This window comes from Chanodichthys erythropterus, chromosome 4 (assembly GCF_024489055.1).
Source record: "Chanodichthys erythropterus isolate Z2021 chromosome 4, ASM2448905v1, whole genome shotgun sequence".
NCBI lineage: Eukaryota > Metazoa > Chordata > Actinopteri > Cypriniformes > Xenocyprididae > Chanodichthys > Chanodichthys erythropterus.
In genome coordinates, this window is record NC_090224.1 from 7,181,212 (window position 1) to 7,201,030 (window position 19,819).

At 40.0% G+C, this 19,819-nt stretch overlaps 1 protein-coding gene across 1 annotated transcript in view; it reads left to right on the plus strand.

Moving 5' to 3' along the window:
- The window catches only part of kif26aa (kinesin family member 26Aa), an 80,221-nt gene extending 60,735 nt beyond the window's left edge, over positions 1-19,486 (plus strand). The window contains exons 6-15 of the mRNA XM_067383020.1: positions 1,475-1,666; positions 2,538-2,631; positions 4,228-4,490; positions 4,841-5,024; positions 6,979-7,138; positions 7,699-7,861; positions 8,625-11,658; positions 12,059-12,249; positions 14,485-14,635; positions 19,305-19,486. Coding sequence (XP_067239121.1) covers positions 1,475-1,666; positions 2,538-2,631; positions 4,228-4,490; positions 4,841-5,024; positions 6,979-7,138; positions 7,699-7,861; positions 8,625-11,658; positions 12,059-12,249; positions 14,485-14,635; positions 19,305-19,486 — 4,614 coding nt within the window. The remainder of the gene's footprint in view (positions 1-1,474; positions 1,667-2,537; positions 2,632-4,227; positions 4,491-4,840; positions 5,025-6,978; positions 7,139-7,698; positions 7,862-8,624; positions 11,659-12,058; positions 12,250-14,484; positions 14,636-19,304) is intronic.
- Positions 19,487-19,819: the final 333 nt, after the last annotated feature.

A 19,819-nucleotide genomic window follows, 5' to 3' on the forward strand; every position in this document is an offset into this window, starting at 1 on the left:
AGCACTTTTTAACAACCCTAAATTGTAAAAGTACTTTATAGTTGTAAAAGTATTTTATATTTTAATTTGGTCTTTTAGGTTTATCTTGCCTAGAATACTAAGTGATTTTAAAAGAATGTTGATTTTCTATCTATTTCTTGGAAGAGAAAGCTAACAGTCTTTAATGCCAAACGTCACTATGAATAAGGAACATAGAGAGTCTGATCAGGCAACAGAGAACTATATTGTCTGCCAATTGAATACTTTATCTCAGTGGAGGACTGTAAACTTCAGGGGCTGTTTGTTGCTGTCTACTCTAAAAGTGTCCCTAGTGGCAGAGCTATAAAAATAAGGCGTTAAACACTAACAGTCAAGTACATTATTGCTTCACTGAGTAGGTGTAGTAATAAACTGCTCTGCCTCAGTCATACGGGATGTGTCGTTTCATTTTGTTATCATTCATTTGCTTGTGTTTAAGACCGTAAAAAATGGATGGATGTTGCATGCAAGTTTCACTAACTCTACCGTCTGGAACCTTATTGTGTTAAGTCTATCATGTGTCTCATAGTGATTATAGATAGTTCATGTTACTTTATCAGACACATAGCTTTCGATTTATGGCCCCTAAATGAAGTTGAACTTAAATTAGTTTTTGATTTAATAAGGAAGATAATACACTTCTTATACAGTAATAACCAGAAGCATTGATCTTAGATTGAAAATAAAACTGATGCATTAAAGTATCCCTATTTACCACATTGCTATCGATGTGAGGAGCTTTAGTCATATGATTTTGAAGGACACTTTTGATCAAGTTCTTTGTGCCATGTTCCAGGTGACTTCTGAATGCTTATAAAGTACACTAATGTTCAAACTGTTAGGGTATTGTATTAAAAACACAATAAAAACAGTACTTTTGTGAAATATTATTACAATTTTAATTCCCAGATTTCTATTTTAAGTTTAAACTGTAATTTATTCCTGTGAGGACAAAGCTGAATTTTCAGCAGCCATTACTCCAGTTTTCAGTGTCACATGATCCTATGGAAATCATTGTATGTTGATTTGGTGCTCAAGAAACATTTCTTATTATCACCAATGTTGAAAACAGTTGTGTTCCTTAATATTTATGCTTGGATGATCAGTTTCATTTTGATTTGAAGTGTCTGGTCAAAACAGGGCAGGTCTGTTTTGTGAATCCATGCAGCCACACTTTACAGCAGGATGTTCCTTTCTGAGAACAGAAGGGCTTTGGGAATCTCAGCATTCATCTTCCGCTGATTACATGCTTTCCAAGTTGCCAGTATGAGGGGAGTCCTTGGCCAGAAAACTGAAAGACATTATTCTTGCAACAAACCACTCAATAATTGTGAGAATTAGCTGGTAGGAGGGTGCAATTATAGTGGAATAGCTGCCAATTCAAAAGGCGTTTGTCACAAAAAAAAAATTATGTAATAATATAATTATAATTTGAATGTAATTGTGTGCTTTGCAGGTGAAAGTAATGGTGCGGATATGCCCTGCCAAAGGATCGCGAGACACCTCAGAATCCATGTCCTTTCTCAAAGTAGACGCCCATAAGAAACAGCTGACCTTTTGTGAGCCGCCCACCTGCACACGCTCCACCTCTGCCACCGCCCCAAAGATGTTTACCTTTGATGCCGTCTTCACTCAAGATGCTTCACAGGTACAGTAAGGGTATAAATGCGTCAATTTTGGGCAATCAGAGTAATAAAAGCAAGCATTTTGCAAGTTATACCAAAGAGATGTCCCCATTTTCCTGTCAGTACTTATAATTTCATTTTGAGCAAAAATCTACATAGAATTGATGTCAAACAGGCAGGACATCCATGCTGAGATCAAAGCCATTCGTAAGGGAGATATTCAGTTTCACTTGGTTTGTGAGGGAGATAAAAGGTTTGGTTGGTGAGTTGGGGTTATCGTTCTGAGCCCACAGTGCCTGAAGGAATCTCAGAGGAAAAGATAACAGAGCTCTTTTCTCTGCTTCCTCCTGAACTCTTTGGGAGTTTGGAGTCTTTGGGTTTCCTGTCCTAGAAACATCAGGTCTGATGATCAATGACTACCCCACATTGTTCAGAACAAAAGAGGCTTTGAGCGAGCGCACATCAGAGGTTGTTCTTACAACAACACTGTCAAAGCTTTCCTCAAGCTGCAAAATACACACACATAATTCCAAGGTTTAAAATCTTCATCTGTGTCTGTATTCTTCATCTGTTTGGAAAGTTGGCAAGGACAAGCAAGATGTTACAAGGGGAATCATTCTCTATCATTCTGGTTGTCTGTCTGTCTTATCTGTAATTCTGTCATTTTGCTGGCTGTTAATCAATCCATCCATTTATAGTTCTATTGTTCTGTTTGTTGTTCTCTCCGTCTCTTTTTGTCTGTCTGTCATTCGATCTATTGTTCTGTCTGCCTATCTGTCTGTCTGTCATTCTACCTGTCTTATTTTGTCTGTCATTCTGTCTGTATGAATTATAAATATGTAAAACTAATAGAACTGTTTGATTTGATGTTTAAATCTTTGTGTGTATCCTCAGGCGGAGGTGTGCTCAGGGACAGTGGCAGAGGTTATCCAATCTGTGGTCAACGGGGCAGATGGCTGCATCTTCTGTTTTGGTCAAGCCAACCTCGGTTAGTAAACATCGATTCAACCTAGTATCCACTTTTTACAGTAATTAAGGGATTAGTAAACTTCAGAATTCAAATTTCCTGATAATTTACTCATCCCCATGTCATCCAGTATGTTTATGTCTTTCTTTCTTCAGGCGAAAAGAAATTAAGGTTTCTGAGGAAAACATTCCAGGTTTTTTCTCCATATAGAGGACCTCAGTGGCTACCAACTGATTGCAGATTAAATACAGCTTCAAAGGGCTCTACACGATCCCAGCTGAGGAATAAGGGTCTTATTTAGCTAAACGATCGGTCATTTTCTAAAAAAAATAAACATTTATATACTTTTTAACCACAAATTCTCATCTTGCACTGCTCTGCGATGTTGGAAAGGTCAAGCGTGACGTGGGCGGAAGTAGGGCATAAAACTCGTTTTCTCCTCCAACTTCAAAATCATCCAAAATCGTTGTTTTACCTTTTTTTGTAACGGTTGTTTGTCTTTGCACATTTGTTTTGTAAACACTTACTCAGTACTTCCACCTACGTCCCTTGTGACCTTTCCAACATGATTACGTAATGCGTGGCGCATTGCAGAGCAGTGCAAGATGAACATTTGTGGTTAAAAACTATATAATTTTTATTTTATTTTTTTAGAAAACGAATGATCGTTTCGCTAGATAAGACCCTTGTTCCTCATCTGGGATCGTGTAGAGCTCTTTGAAGTTTCTTTGAAACTGCAATTTCAACCAGTTGGTAGCTGTCTAAGTCCACTATAAGAAGAATGTTTTCCTCAAAAACCTTAATTTCTTTTCGACTGAAGAAAGAAAGACATGAACATCTTGGATGACAATTTGAATTCTGAAGTGAACTTTTCCTTTAACTTAATTGTTATTATAGCCCACCTCCCTCTGTCACAACTCCTCATGCTTTGACAGATAATGCATTGTTCAGAATCCATTTTCAGATAGAGTAGCCATTACTCACATGAGGCGAAAGGCAAAGTGATGCGAAATACACTAATGTTTTGGCTGCACTTGAAATTGCCTAGCAAGGAGGCAGAGAAAACGCGGAAAGGGCATATGTGTTTGAGCAGTAATAGCAGTTTGTTGAACACAAAGTGCCCTCGTTTTACACTTTGTGTTTGAAAAGCGCTCAGTTTTTTGTTGTTCAGCCCCTGACTGTGAGAGAATGTCTGCCTCCCACCGTGCTGCTTCAATCCCCCATAGTTAGCTTGGCTGCTCATTTGCTCTGCTTTAGTGTGGTATATTCTCTCATGACTAACATCCTGTTAGGTTAATTTTATTAGCTCAGGGGCATTTTACATGCACAGTGCTAATTTTAACACAAATCGTATTATAGGCCTGCTCTTATATCATTATGTAGTTAAGTCAAGCTAAGTTAATCAAGTGACAGTGTCACAGTGTTTTCCAATGCTGCTCACTTATTTTATTACTTTTTTATCTAAGAACCATATAAAGAGAATTAAAACATGATATAGTGTAGTATTTATCACTTTTAGTAAAAACTAATATTTTACCTTCAGTCCCACAATCTGAATGTTTGGTTACATCTTTCATCAACAATGCCAGCTCACCATAATTCACCTTTACCTCACAGGCAAAAGCTACACCATGATCGGCAGGGATAGCTCAGCACAGAGCTTAGGTGTGGCACCATGTGCTATATCTTGGCTCTTCAAGCTCATCGAGGAAAGGAAAGAGAAGGCCGGCACACGATTCTCCATCCGTGTGTCCGCTGTGGAAATCTGTGGTAGGGAGGAGGTGCTGAGAGACCTGTTGGCTGACTTTTCCAAAGGGACTTCCCAGGACAGTCAGGGAGCAGGAATTTCCCTGAGAGAGGACCCAGTCTGTGGATCCCAGGTGCATTAGAGTTTCTTTTAGTATGTGTAGGTCTACATAATGTTCCTGTAGCTCAAATAATAGAGTATGGTGCTAGCAGTGCCAAGGTCATGGGTGTGATTAAAAAAAATTTAAATGTAACATAATTAGGTGCCACGTTATGGGGCCCTATTTTAACAATCTAAGCGCATGGCGCAGGTGCACTTAGGGCATGTCCGAATCCACTTTATTTGTACTGTCACTTTTGATCAATATAGTGTACAGTATATCATTTCTGAATCAAACATTTGAACAGTATCCGGTTAACTGACAAATTGTTTCTGTCTTTCTTTCTTTATCTCTGTCTCACTCTCTCTTTAAAATATGTCCAGCTGCAGAACCAGAGCGAGTTACGGGCGTACTCTGCAGAGAGGGCGGCTTTTTTCTTGGATGCAGCTCTGGCAGCACGTAGCACCAGCAGATCTGACTGTAAGGAAGAGGACCGCTGGAATTCTCACATGCTCTTCACCCTACATATTTCTCAGTACCGTATGGAGAAGAGCACCAAATCAGGAAGTATGGCTCACTGTGTTCATTTTCGCAGCTATGTGTACATTTTATTTAGGAAAACCATAAGTAAGCTATTTAAATGGTTAGTTCACCCAAATAATGAAAATTCTGTCATTTATAACTTACCCTCATGCCGTTCCACACCTGAAAGACCTTCTTTAATCTTCAGAACGCAAATTGAGATATTTTTGTTGAAATCCGATGGCTCAGTTAGGCCTCCATAGCCAGCAATGACATTTCCTCTCTCAAGATCCATTAATATAGGAAAAACATATTTAAATCAGTTCATGTGAGTACAGTGGTTCAATATCAATATTATAAAGCGATGAGAATATTTTTGGTGCGCCCAAAAAAAATGAAAAAAAATTATGACATATAGTGATGGCTGATTTCAAAACACTGCTTCAGGAAGCTTCGGAGCATAATGAATCAGCTTGTCGAATCAGCGATTCAAAGCACCAAAGTCATGTGATTTCAGCAGTTTGGCGGTTTGACACGCAATCTGAATCATGATTCGGCACAGAAGAATCATAACGCTCCGAAGCTTCCTGAAGCAGTGTTTTGAAAAATGTCATTGCTCCCTATACAGGCCTCACGGAGCCATCGGATTTCACCTAAAATATCTTAATTTGCGTTCCAAAGATTAATGAAGGTTTTACGGGTGTGGAACAACATGAGGGTGAGTAATAAATGACATTGTTTTCATTTTTGGGTGAACTAACCCTTTAAGAGCACAATATTATTTACTTTTTATGTTGACAAGAAATGCTAAAAGTTATTTTTAAACAGCCATACCATTATATCTAGGCCTTAAAATGCTTTTAAAAGTAATTTAGCTCAACCTCACAAATTAAGTTTTACCCTCTTATCACTATCCAAGATTTCATATCATATGTCTTTATGCATCATTAGTATTTTGGGAAGACTGTTACACAGGGCGGCCGATACCTGACTCCATTATCATGCTCTCCATGTTCACAGAGAGTATCTGTTACCTCAATTTAGTCCCGTTGATAAAGGTTCTATGAGAATGCTAACAAGAAGGGTTAGCACATTTTCATACTGGGCGTAACCATCCTGTCAAATCAGTATCTCAACATTAGCATGATCATTAGTATTGCACTCCCGTCACTGCAATGCGGGCTGGGTGCTGGCCATTGACACTAGCCAGAATAGATTTTAATATGTAATGAGGCTGGAGTCTCTTCTGCAGAGGTGTTTATAGAGCCCAGCATGAAATGAGAAGCTCGTTTGCATTCCTGCTCCACAGAGGCTTTCAGTTCTGAGCGCTGGCTTTGTAAATCCTGCCGACGTGAGGTTAATGGCCTCGATCTCAGTGTGAAATAAATGCATCTCCTGTAATGATCCTGAATGAATTTTAGTCTAGTGACCTACATGGGACTGTAATCTAACTAGCTGTACTTACTTTTATTGCTTGCTGTTTGATGGACTGCCAAGAATATTGAATCACCACTTAACAGAGATGTTATATCCAACCTTCATTTCATAAGGTCCCCTGCAACAATGTGACCGGTGGCCTTTTTGATAACAAAACACTTTCTCCTTTCTCAGCTTAATGCACAGAGACAACTAACCATTCACAGGTTGGTTTTTTAACAGTTACACTTTGTTTATTTGAGTGGCCAGACATACAGTAGCAACATCTGTTTGTCCAAACAATGGTTATTTTGGTACTGCTGATGGTACTGCTGATGGTGCTAGAAACTAAGCATTACTTTTTTAAACAGGACAGAACTCTTTGTAAAATGGAGCTTTACTGTACATGTTTTTGTCATGGATGTCTACACTTTTTATATATTTCTGGAATGTTTAGGGACTTGGAATATAGACATGTGCCCTGTAAACGGTCAAACTATGTGTTTAAATGGGATGTTAATGAGTTTTTTTACAGGGACATTAGAAGTCAAGTTTTTTTAACAGGCTGTGTATAACTTTGCAGTGTCTGGAAATCGTAGCCGTCTACACCTTCTGGACTTAGGCAGTTGCGAGTCTGATCTGAGCCAAACGCGAGATGGAGGGAGAGGCCAGTGTCTGTCATTGGGTGCCCTTGGAAATGTCATCCTAGCTTTGGCCAATGGAGCTAAGCATGTGCCATACAGGTATGAGTTTTTTGGTTCAATTAATCAATACAGACCAATACTGGGAGATGATAGATCTCTGTTAATGGTAGTAATATGTCACCGATCACCCACTGAGTCCTCCTGATCTGCATCTGCAGGGGTTTCATTCTCACCCTCCTCAGATCAATGAAGCCAATTAGCCAGCTTTGCAGAGAGAGAAGGCAGCCAGTGTGAATTGCACTGAGGTGGGATGTATTGATAGGAATGTGGGTTAGGGAGTAACAGATTTATGCTGAAAGAAATTGAAGAAATACTTATCGGAAGGTGGGATAGTAAATACAGTGGCACAAGCAGAAATCTTTTTCTTTTAAATGTGGCTTCAGAAAATGACATCCTCCACAACAGATTAAAATAAAAACACTCCAAATCAGGTCACTAGAAAGTGAGCATCAAAAGGAGGGATTTCTTTTATTCAAGTATGATTCATAATCCTCTATTTTAAGACAGCCTCTCAGTGGTCTTAGCGGGAGAGAGGCAGAACGTTGTAAGGCCTAGCTTCCTTTTTGGCTAACGAGAAGATTTTTTGATGTATAATTCAGAGACAGCAAGCTTACCATGCTGCTGAGGGAATCGCTGGGCAACATCAACTGTAGAACCACCATGATCGCCCACATCTCTGACTCGCCAGCCAATTATGCCGAATCTCTTACCACTGTGCAGCTTGCCTCCCGTATTCACCGCATGAGAAAGAAGAAGTCCAAGGTATGTAATTCAAACTGATATATGGATCATTTATGTATGCTTGTGTATTCATGGTCTTTTTTAAAAACAACTTTACAAAGCACTGATTTGTGTTACTAAGGTAACTTTATAAGACAGCAAGTACTGCACTAAACGTTATTCTTAGTTTTGGACCAATTTTTATTGTGAAAACAATATATAACTATGTTTAAATTAATAGTTTCTTTTGACTTTATTATAATGAAAACAAAAAAAGTATTTATTTTTGTCAGAATTTTGTTATTGTCTGTATACATTCTAGAATAGATCATGACTGTTGTTTTCTTAAATTACTTTTTGGCTTTTATTCATCAGAACCATCCACAATTTAAATAATGATTTGGTTTTTGTCAGAGGAACAAATGATAAAGTGATAATTTAACTGCAAAATTTCTCATTGACCTATGTCATGTAATCAACAAATGTAATCAATGCTTTTGCTCCAAAGGGAGAACAGCATGTAACCTTTCCCATCACACAGGCAATTTTCACCATAATTAAGCTGTTTTGACAGAATATATTAATATTTTATAGATAAAAAAAAAATCCTTTCCCTGCCTAACTTGTGCATAGTATTGGCAACAATTGTAGCTTCTCCTTTGATGTGCACTTTTAACCTTTGTTGATATTGACAGGCTGTTTCATAAAGGGATGCCTCTCTGAAATGATTGCATGCTATGAATGAGCTATCTGCAAAGAGACAGTATATTGATGTCAGTGTGGTTATTGGTTTTATTCTGTTCAGTATGCATCAAGTTCCTCTGGAGGGGAGAGCTCCTGTGAAGAGGGACACATCAGACGAAGACCCTTCCATCCTCGAACTGTGGCTCTTGACCCAGACCACCCTTCAGTGTTATCCAGTGACCCTGATTACTCCTCCAGCAGTGAGCACTCATGTGATACAGTGATCTATGTGGGGCCTGGTGGGGCCCCTATCTCAGACCGTGAACTCAGCGACAATGAAGGCCCTCCAGCATTTGTTCCTATCATTCCCTCCCTAAACAAGAAGCGTGTAAAAGAGGGACCTAAATCTGATGGGGACCACCTCAAATGCAACACCTTTGCAGAGTTACAAGAACGGCTTGAGTGTATTGATGGCAGTGAGAGTACATCTGTTTTCACCAGTGAAGGGAAAGGCCAACAGACGGCCTCAAAAAGTGGAGTGGACAAAATGTCAGAAGGTGCTTCTGTATCATCCAGGACCGCCAAGTCCTCTCTTCAAAAGCTTCCAGACCTGCAACATGGGGCCGTATCTGAAATTAACACAATTTTAAGGCAAGATTCAGAGCCTGTTGTGAGGGAGAAAGTCTTTAGTAGAGGGCTTGTACAAAAACCCTCTTCCTCACAGAATATCACAAAGACCTCAGTTCTTAAAACAGAGTGTGGCTTAGCCACACGGACACCTCCAGTGGGTATGAGCCAGCAAGCCCTAAGACAGGGAGAACGAAATGACTCCTCAATTACTGACAGATTCCATAGCCTCAGTAGAAGTCCTATGGAGGTGAGCCACCTACGTGCTACTCTGAGAAACAGGTGCCTTGATAGGGATGTTTTAAGGACTACAGTTACACTGCAGCAGCCGGTGGAGCTCAATGGAGAGGATGAGCTGGTGTTTACAGTGGTTGAAGAGCTGCCTGCTGGTCTGGTTCCAGACAATGGAAGACCCTCCAGCATCATTAGCTTCAATAGTGACTGCTCTTTGCAGGCCCTGGCATCTCACTCACGGCCTGTTAGCATTATCAGCAGCATCAACGATGAGTTTGATGCTTACACATGCCAGATGAACAGTTCTCAGCTGAACCAAGGTGCTGCTTCCAAGTCACAAGAGGAATTTACAGATGGACATGCCACTGCACACTCTTCAATCAGCTCCTGGTCTTGCAAGACAAATATTTGTACCCCAAGTAGTGATGAGACTGAAAGGACCCTCTCATCAAAGGGAGTGCGCAAGGGACCGGTCAGCAGCTCCATGATGGATTTACCTGGTGGTTTACAAGTTGAGTCTTTCTCCCCGCAAAGAACAAATAGTCCATTGGGTGACAGTGGAGTTTGCTTTTCAGAACAAGACTATGATTCTGCAACCATTGACAAATTGTCCATTTCTAAGTGCCCTCTTTCTCATGACAGTACCAAAGCATCCCTCGGTGGTCCAAAGTCAATCAAATCTAATAGACTCATGACTTCACAGTCTGCCCAGATCTCATATCTTTCTACACTCCCTAGGAAAAGCACCCAAATTGCATCTTCTAGCAATAGCTACAGCCATGAGCTACAACGCCAAGGTAGCAGAATAGATGAACAGTTGACCCACACTAGTAGTGGGCTAACATCAGCCAGGAATTCTGAGTTTAGCTCTGTTAGTAAACCACCAAAAAATGGCACAAGTGGGATTCCATTTAGAAAGACAAGCGGGAATAGCAACAGTGTACCTCGCCCTCCCAAAATGCATGTGTCATCCACATCTCAAAGGGTTGTAGATGGTTGTGAGAAGGCCAGTTTTAAGAAAGACCTAAGCAAGATGCCTCAGCTCAGGCGAGGGGCCACCACTCTCGGCATGGTCTCAGTGCCCCATAGCTCCTCTGAGATGAAATGGGGTAATGATGCCTTGCACACAACTTGTAGCCTGAAATTCTCGTCCTTAGGAAAGAGAGCTAATGGACAGAAGGGTAGTATGCTTCCTAAGTCTGGAAGCATGTCACCCCCTGCTCCACCTGTTCGAAAGTCAAGCCTTGACCAGAAAACACGAATTTTGTTGTCTCCTAGTGCCTTAAAGTCTGTGGGTAATGATGGAACAAGATTGTCTTCCTCCAAAGCATCGGTTTCTGAGGAGGACTTTGATGTTCGAGTTAGGGGGGAATCCTTTAGCTTTAAGTCATCTAGCCTGAAGACAGCTTCTAGTCTCAGATCACATAGTGCTAAAGGAGACAATGGAAGGCATTTTGGTAGTCTTATGTCCCTTGAAAGGTGTGAGAGCTTAACCTCAATGGGTTCCAAACCAGTAACCTTGAGGGAGAACAGTAATGTCAGTATCAGTAGCACTGGCAAATCTACTAAAATGGTGCCAAAACTTGGGACTCCCTGTTCCATATCTACACCAACCGCCACTTCTCCTCCATCTACTAGTGGAATTTGTAAGCTTGGACAGATAAAGGCCAGTATAACTCCTAGAGCCATTGTTGGGAATGGCAACAAAGGAAAGTCCTTGTTGAGTACTGGTTCAAAGGCCCTTAGCTCCTCCACCAAGTTCCTTGCCGCCTCAGCTGCTCGGAACACCAGTCTACCTCCAACTGGAAAACCCCCAACTCGCTCTGTCACAGGCTCCAATGCTAAACAAGGAAGAGGCACTATTATGGGCACAAAGCAAGCGATTCGTGCAGCCAACAGTCGGGTCAGTGAATTAGCAGTTGGTAGCTCCAAGAAAAACCTCAGGGGCTCTGACCAAGCAGATGGCAACAATGATGACCGAACTTCCAGCGAGATGCCACTGGCAGCTTGTTTACCCTCTCCATACAGCAAAATCACTGCTCCTCGCCGTCCACAGCGCTACAGTAGTGGCCACGGTAGTGACAACAGCAGTGTACTTAGTGGTGAACTGCCCCCTGCCATGGGGCGCACTGCACTTTTTTATCACAGTGGAGGCAGCAGTGGCTATGAGAGCATGATCAGGGACAGTGAAACTACAGGCAGTGCATCTTCTGCCCATGATTCCATGAGTGAGAGTGGAGTATCCACATCCAGTCGAACAAAGGCCTCAAAATCTCCCAAAAAGAGATCTAATGGTAGGTTTTACTTTCAAGACACTCTGGACATTATTTATGGTGATCAATTTAAGATTAATTTATTTGATGGCCTTCAAAAGTTAGATTGGAGAGCCTCTGCAATTGACTGTTTCTATGCTTAAGATGTTTAATGTATCTGTTAATTAACTATACATACATATACATTTGATAGAGAACCACAAATATTGGTTAATATTTTCAACTTCAAAATGGTTTCAAATGATTTGACAGAATGACTTTTACATTACATTCATCCAGTATGATAGGACAGTTGGGTTCAAATTCTCCGCTTTGATGTGTATTATACAGTCTGATATAAACATTTCTAAAAGCATGCCCACAAAGTTTGCTGTTCATTTGCGGCCCACATGAAGAGCATTGCCTTGTGTGACCCTTCCAGGCCTCCAGCGACGGCGTCTGATTCCTGCTCCTCTGCCAGACACCTCTTCTCTGGGCAGGAAGGTTGGTTCAGCAGGCCAGTGGGTTGATCTACCCCCACTGGGGGGTACTATGAAGGAGCCCTTTGAGATCAAAGTGTACGAGATTGATGATGTAGAACGCCTTCAGAGACGCAAAGAAGGGTTGGCAGAGGTAAGATGCTATTTGTATGCATTCTATATTGTTTGCTGTGCCTTGTACCCTCCAATGAATTCAATCTCATTCTGGTTCAATTCTGAAGTATATACCAAAAGTCTAGAGAAATGAAAAATAAACTGAGTATGTTTTATGTCATGCATTGCCAAGGCATTGGTTAAAAAAAAATATTTAAAAAAATAATTTATAAGTGTTAGCTAATATATTATAATAGAAGTAGAGTAGATATTTCCCCCTTTATCTGACTTTTTAAATTAATATTTATTCTTTCTAAAACAAAACTACAATTGATTTTCATCATTCCTTTCACTTTAGAGTTCAGCATGTGGCACAGTCCCAGTATGATTGAGTAATATCAGTTTTTCATTTATGCTAAACTCAAAAGCATCAGAGCATTAGCTCTGAATTCTCTCACATCCTGTGACAAGTGCAGTTGTCAGGAATGAAGCTTATCTCTGTGACAATTACTTATGCTGGCTAATTGATTTTAGATTGCACTGATAGCTTTAGTTAGACCAGGATGACTGGTGTCGTACAGCAGAAAGAAGTGGAAAGATTAGTAAAGGTCTTTTCAGAAAGAGGAAGAGATGGTGAGAGAGATAGAAGGAGAGAGAGCAATGGGGATGGGTCATGATGAATGAGGTGTGGCTCCACAATCTGTGGCCCGCCTGATCGGTCTTTATGGCCCACTCCACACAGCGTGTCCATGGGTCATTAACCATTTCTCTGTGAGTTTCTAACCCTGATCACACAGTCAATTGTGTGGACAAGACGAGAGGAAAAGATATTAACTCAGTCGAATGGCGCTCTGATTTATTTTCAATTAAGAAAAAATGATCTCAGCTCGCATATTAGAGTCTGGCAGTTTGCTCATGAGGAATTAGGCTGTTCACCGTCTTGTTTTATGCAGATCTGTATGTATGTGTGTGTGTAGGAGGTTGTATAACTTCTAGGTTTATTTATGTTTCGTGAAATTCCAAATTCGAGTAGAAATCGGCACTGGTGAGTATATGAAACGCCAGTTGGCCGGTAACATTTTTATGAATTCTAACAATGCATGAATGTGAACAAACCTGAATGACTCTTGGGACAGTTGGCCAGTGCTGCATCGTCACGAAAGTTAAAGCCTTGAGAATTGAAATATTCAAGCGCGTGCGCACACAACCAAACCACGCGCCCAGAAAGCCGCATCTCAGACAGTGCGTGAATACTAAACTGAGCTCTCTTTCACATCTTCTTGCACTTGAGGGGATTATGTAAAAAAAAATAAAGAGTATCCTAGTAAACATAGTCTGTTATGTCTTAAGTGAATGTAAACAGTTGACAAAGTAAACACATGTGTACAGTATGTGTATTAGGCTACGTTCAGACTGTCAGTCCAAATCCGATTTTTGTGCATATCCATTTGAAATCTGATCAGATTTAGTGAAACGTCAATAATTTTAGATTCCAGTCAGATTCCAATCAGATACACAAATAATCGGATTTGGACTGACAGTGTGAACGTAGCCATAGATCCGTGCATTTACTGTTGAAGTGACAGCAGCCTAATATGCCTGCTACTGTCTGTGTTATTAAAGTTATTCAAACAACAAAGGACAAAGAAAGATTCTCTCACTGCTCTTGTCTGAATAACTTTTGTAACATTAAAAAGGATTAAAAAATAAGTATGAAGACTATGCAGTTTTGATAACTGCCTGTTTTTGCAAAAACTGTTTCATGGCCTGTAAAAAATATTTATGGCTGGTACAAGTCACCGGCCATTAGAAGATGTGGCAGAAAGTTAGTTTTAGGCCTTGGGCATACAGTAGTAACAACAGCTTGAATAAGTTTTTTTTTTTTCATCTGTAGTTCACAAAACATATATTTTTTTCTTCATTTGTTTTCTGGTCACCTGTCAATGACAGAATGCACATGACAGGAGGAACCTATCCTGTAATTCAACCTTTCAGTAACCAGTTCCTCTTGAACTTGATCTCACTTTTTAGTCCTCTAAAAGACCAGTGAGTGTTTAACCTGGATACTAATTTTATTTGCAGCTTGGCCCTAATTAATCTGACCAAAGCGCTGAGGACCTAAATCCTCTGTACAGGTTAGCAGGAGGATTAAATCAATTCAGCTTAAGCCACGGCACTTTAAATCAGCCCTGAGGAGTCTAGCAGGTGCTTGAAATGGGTATAAGAGGTTTGTGGTTCACTGTGCACAACTCACGCTTCTGTCCCACACTTGCAGGGTTTGCAGTACTTCAACGCCCGTCTTAGGATGCTGGAGAAGAGGCAGCAGCAGATCAGAGAGTTAAGAGCCAAGCACGAGAAGCTAAAAAAGGAGTTGGAGGATGCCAAGATTCGTCTCATGCTGGACCCCAGCAAATGGATGGGAGAATGTAAGTTCCCAATTGTATTATTATTGTATGTGTCAGGGATTTTATGAGAGACCCCCTTCTTAAGGTATTATGGCAAACATATTTTATTTATAAAGACCCATTGATGCATGATATAAATTACATGTTGTTTTTAAAATTAAATAATTTAATTTTATGTTATGTTATGACTGCACTAAAAAAAGTTCATTATTAAAATGTTATCTGGAGAATATTTACTTTGTATTAAGCTGGTAGCATGTCTTTTTTCTATCCACTTATTGTTAAAACTATGACTGTTAATAGAATAAAATGTGCAATTATTCAAATTATTTCTGTCTTTAAAATAATAATTATGATTTAATTAAAATTGTTAAGCATTTTAATATCTGAAGTTAACAAGTTAACTTTGATGCCTGACTTATGCCTGTTTTGACCCCAGTTTGAAACCCCCTGATTTATGTAACACTGAAGATGGTCAAGTATTACCATGGCATACAGTATGTGTGCTGTTCAATACTGATGTCAATTATCACAAAAAATGTGTGTACAAAAAAGTGTGTACATTTTGTTTATTTTGTTACACTTTTGTTTGACTAAATTAGTGGTGTGGTTTACATGAGCAACACTTCAATTTCACATGCTTTTATCCAAAAGGACTTTCTTTTGGCATTTTTACAGTGATGCTCTAGCATGAATCAAGGATAATTAATTTTACCATGCATCTTAAACAACATGTGTTTCCCAGTAATGTGATGTAGACGAATGGCTCCCTTTATGACTTTTAGTGTTTGAATTTAGTGGCAGTGGATTTGCAAGAAAATTCTGAGGCAATGGTGCATTTACAGAAATGTCTTGAGCATTTGCCTAAATTGAATTGGTGCCTAAATGTATGGCAAGAATGGATGACATTGGCTTTCCAGAATATTCGCCATTAACCTAAACTGTAAAATAATTTGTTGAGGTTTTTGTAGTTGTAATTCTCATTTGCTGTTGCTGCCTTCAATGCTTAACACATGTCTACACCAGACGTGAGCAGCATGACTCGACACAACAAATCCCTGATAGTAAACTGAAGCCCTGTTCTATTTCTGATGTACGCCAAGCACTCGTGCTACTTCTGACATGAAGAAGTGTAGTGTAGACAACCTCTAGTCTCACATAGCAAGACCTTCAGACTAACTACAGAAGGTTAGGACTCCATAGCAGCTTTCATTGTCCAAGGACCGTCCAGAGGCTGACTGACATGTCAAGCAACCAATCACAGTTTGCTTTGTTCAATGTCATGTTTAGGAAATGTAATGTTGTTGTCCCTAGACCAACTCTTGGACTTATTTTAAAGAGTCTAAGCTGTGAACGTGACATCCTAGACATACTTTTGAAAATACAGCGTTCAGTTGATCCTGATAAGCATTCATTGTCACAGTTCCATGCGGGCTTGTTTCAAGGTGGACTGTTAAAAACGTGACACAGATGACTACAAAACTCCAATTGAAGTGTTTCCAATTTTGTTCAGCCAACGGTCTGTGGGCGTGACATCTGATGATGAAACTAGACCAGTGTTGCCAAGTCTGCGGTTTTCCCATGGAATTGGGCTACATTAACACTGTCTGCAGGTTGAACCAATCCCAAATAACATGATATTTCACACCTAAATGTGAATTTTACCAGGGGAACCCCATCAAAAAGCGGATTTTACCTTCCATAACACAATTTTTACCAGGGGACCCCCTGAAACGGGGCTAGTTTTGAGTAGCGTTTGGCCGGGTTTTGTTGCGAACACCTGGCAACCCTGAACTAGACAGCCTCAAGCTGTTGGACACAGTGTTAGCTGTAAGAACGAACTCTGGGTGAACTAACCCTTTAACCTGAAGGTTAAATGCAGTAAAGTTAAAAAATGAAAATTCTGTCATTTATTACTTACCCTCATGCCGTTCTACACCCATTAGACCTTCCTTAATCTTCGGAACACAAATTAAGATATTTTAGTTGAAATCCGATGGCTCCGTGAGGCCTCCATAGGGAGCAATGACACTTCCTCTCTCAAGATCCATAAAGGTACTAAAAACATATTTAAATCAGTTCATGTTCGTTCAGTGGTTCAATATTAATATTATAAAGCGACGAAAATATTTTTGGTGCGCCAAAAAAACAAAATAACGACTTATTTAGTGATGGCCGATTTAAAACGCTGCTTTAGGAAGCATCGGAGCACAAATGAATCAGTGTGTCAAATCTGCTGATCGGAGCGCCAAAGTCACATGATTTCAGCAGTGCGATCCGAATCATGATTCGATACACTGATTCAATTATGATCCGAATCTTCCTGAAGCAGTGTTTTGAAATCGGCCATCACTAAATAAGTCGTTATTTTGTTTTTTTGGCACACCAAAAATATTCTCATTACTTTATAATATTAATATTGAACCACTGAACGAACATAAACCGATTTAAATATGTTTTTAGTACCTTTATGGATCTTGAGAGAGGAAGTGTCCATTGCTCCCTATGCAGGCCTCACGGAGCCATCGGATTTCAACTAAAATATCTTAATTTGTGTTCTGAAGATTAGCGAAGGTCATACGGGTGTAGAACGGCATGAGGGTAAGTAATAAATGACAGAATTTTCATTTTTCGGTGAACTAACCCTTTAACAATGACCAGATACACCACAGCACACTATTCAGCAAATGATTTATTATTGCATTTCAGGACTTTCTCAAACAAATTCAAAAGCTTTCAGTATCAAATCTGAATCATGTTATTAATATTGTTTACTCTACTGAGAATGAAAAGGAACATTGCCTGCAGCAAAAAACAAAGCTGTGCTGATTCTCTCTCTTTGTTTTATTCTGTATTCATCCCTCAGTTTCAGTTATAAAAAAGAATAACAACTATTATAAAGTACCAATACAAGAACCTTGATACTGCAAAGTATCTGTCTCTGCTTGGCTAGAAGACACACATTTGTAAACAGAAATCACAGGACATAAAAGAATAATGTTGAGAAAATGGCAGGCGCATCGAGAGAGCGAGTGTATATGCGTGTCTCTGTGTGTTCTTGAATCAATAAGGTATTATTTTTCTCTTCTGCAATCACTACCTGCCCACTGGCCAGGTGATGTTTACTATTCATCTGTGACTGCTGTCTTGGGTAAAGCTATGATTGGGGCTGTCATGCTGTATAAATCAGCTCCTCTTCAGAGCCCAGTAAAATGAAGACCGTTTCTGCAAGCCCATCTCCCACATCAACCAACCATCACCTGCATAGATTTTTGTTTATGTCTTGAGTGATAAAACTGTCAATCTAGGTGTGTCAGTGGAGGTGCATAGTCGCATCCTTATTGTGTCGTACAATAATTGTCTATTTATTTTAGAGATGTTTGATGGTATCTATTAGGGGTGCAACGGTTCTCGGTAAAAAATCGAACCTTACGGTTCTCCACTTACGGTTCGGTACGCACTTGCACCGCAGTCCATCTTGAATGACGACGCATCTATTGGTTAATATGGTTTGTTTAAAAAAGCAACGTGGGAAACAGACAGACAGAGTTCAGATAATGTATGTTTCAGTCGATGGATGCGCAAAACTTTACAACAACGATAATCAGAATGCGTGGACAAAACAGTCACTCTTTGTAAACTGTTAACTGCGAGTGCCGTCTGCTCTAATGTCCAGTCATTTACGCCGTCATCACCCGGGTGTTCATAGGGCAGGAGCGCAGGTGAGACCTGAACAGCACACGTTGCTATCTGTGTTTAAACTAAACTCATTTAAAGGTGCTAAAAAGGATCTTTTCGTCGACTGAGAAACCAAAGACTGTTACTGAGTTTTTTAAATGAGCGCATGCATAAGAACAACCCCCCTCCTTCGAAAGGAACGCCTCCCAAAACTTGTAAAACACTCGTATTGGAACACGAGTGTTTACTACCAGCATTCGCTGTGTTGTGTTAGTGGATTCATTATGGACTCACCGCAGGTAACTCATAATCTGCAGTTGTTACTCCTGTCTCCTGACAAAAACATTGCATGCGGCGCCTGTAGAGTGTGGAAAGTTACTGGAGCGCGCAGCCGCGTAAGTCTCACACAAGGAACGTCATGGCAGTGATTGACAAGCCAGAGGGCCAATCGCTTACGCGATGATCGTGTAAACGATTGGCTGATGTTTTTAAGGCCCTACCTCGTGCACAGATGATGTATATTAATATTATTCCTTTCAGTGCACCTAATAAAGTCTTTTATGAGTTAGTAAAGACAGTTTCAAGTAATATTGCAAAAATGTATAAAACAAAACATCCTCTTTAGCACCTTTAAGCCTTGCTGATTTAAACCTTCAAGAACAAGATGCGAAAGAGAACTCGCACGCGCTGTGAGAAGATTTGTGTGCCTCATCCGAAGCGCGCACACGCTTATTTCAGTCAGCGTGCAAATACTGAGTTCTCGCGCTGAGAATTGAATTGCGCTTCAGCGGACAAATCATACAAAAATTATGTCAGCATGCCCGTCTTGGCGAGTATCCTAGCAAACATCGGTTATGTCTTAAGTGAACCTATATTATTCGAGAAAGACAGCGCATGTGTAACAGTATATGTTAGCAGTATAATTAGCATGTTAAATTGACAAACTTAGTTAATAAACTGAAAGTTTCAAAATAACAAATGTGTTAACATTTTTCACCTTTTTTTCCATAAGTTGATGTGGACCCTGATCTGGACCAGGAGTCGCAGGCCTACCTGGAGGCTCTGGCTCAGGCCACAGGAGACCTGGAGTTTTGTGTCAACCTATGCAAGTCTCGTGTAATGATGGAGACCTGCTTCGATATTGCAGTGCCCGCGATTCCAGGACAAAGTGGACAACAAGAAATGGAGGTCTAAGAGACAACAAAACAAGGCATTATTTAGCTGCGAGTTGTGTGAAGAATATGATTTTTTTTTCTGGGATTGAGACTGTCCTGCTTTGAGCAATGCAACAAGTGAAGGTGTATTGAACAAGCATAGTTAGAAACTCCCTGAGATAGAATAGAATAACAGCAAGACTGTGTCCTGAGATCTTCATTAACGTTACCAGGAAGTGCCTTAAACCAAAAAATCCCAAGAACTATCTTTGTTTTTTGATTGGTGCTAGTATTGAGACCAACTTTCCCAAGTACACTTTGAAAAACAAAGTATTTTGCATTGCAGTGCAGTGTATAGTGTATTTATAAAAGC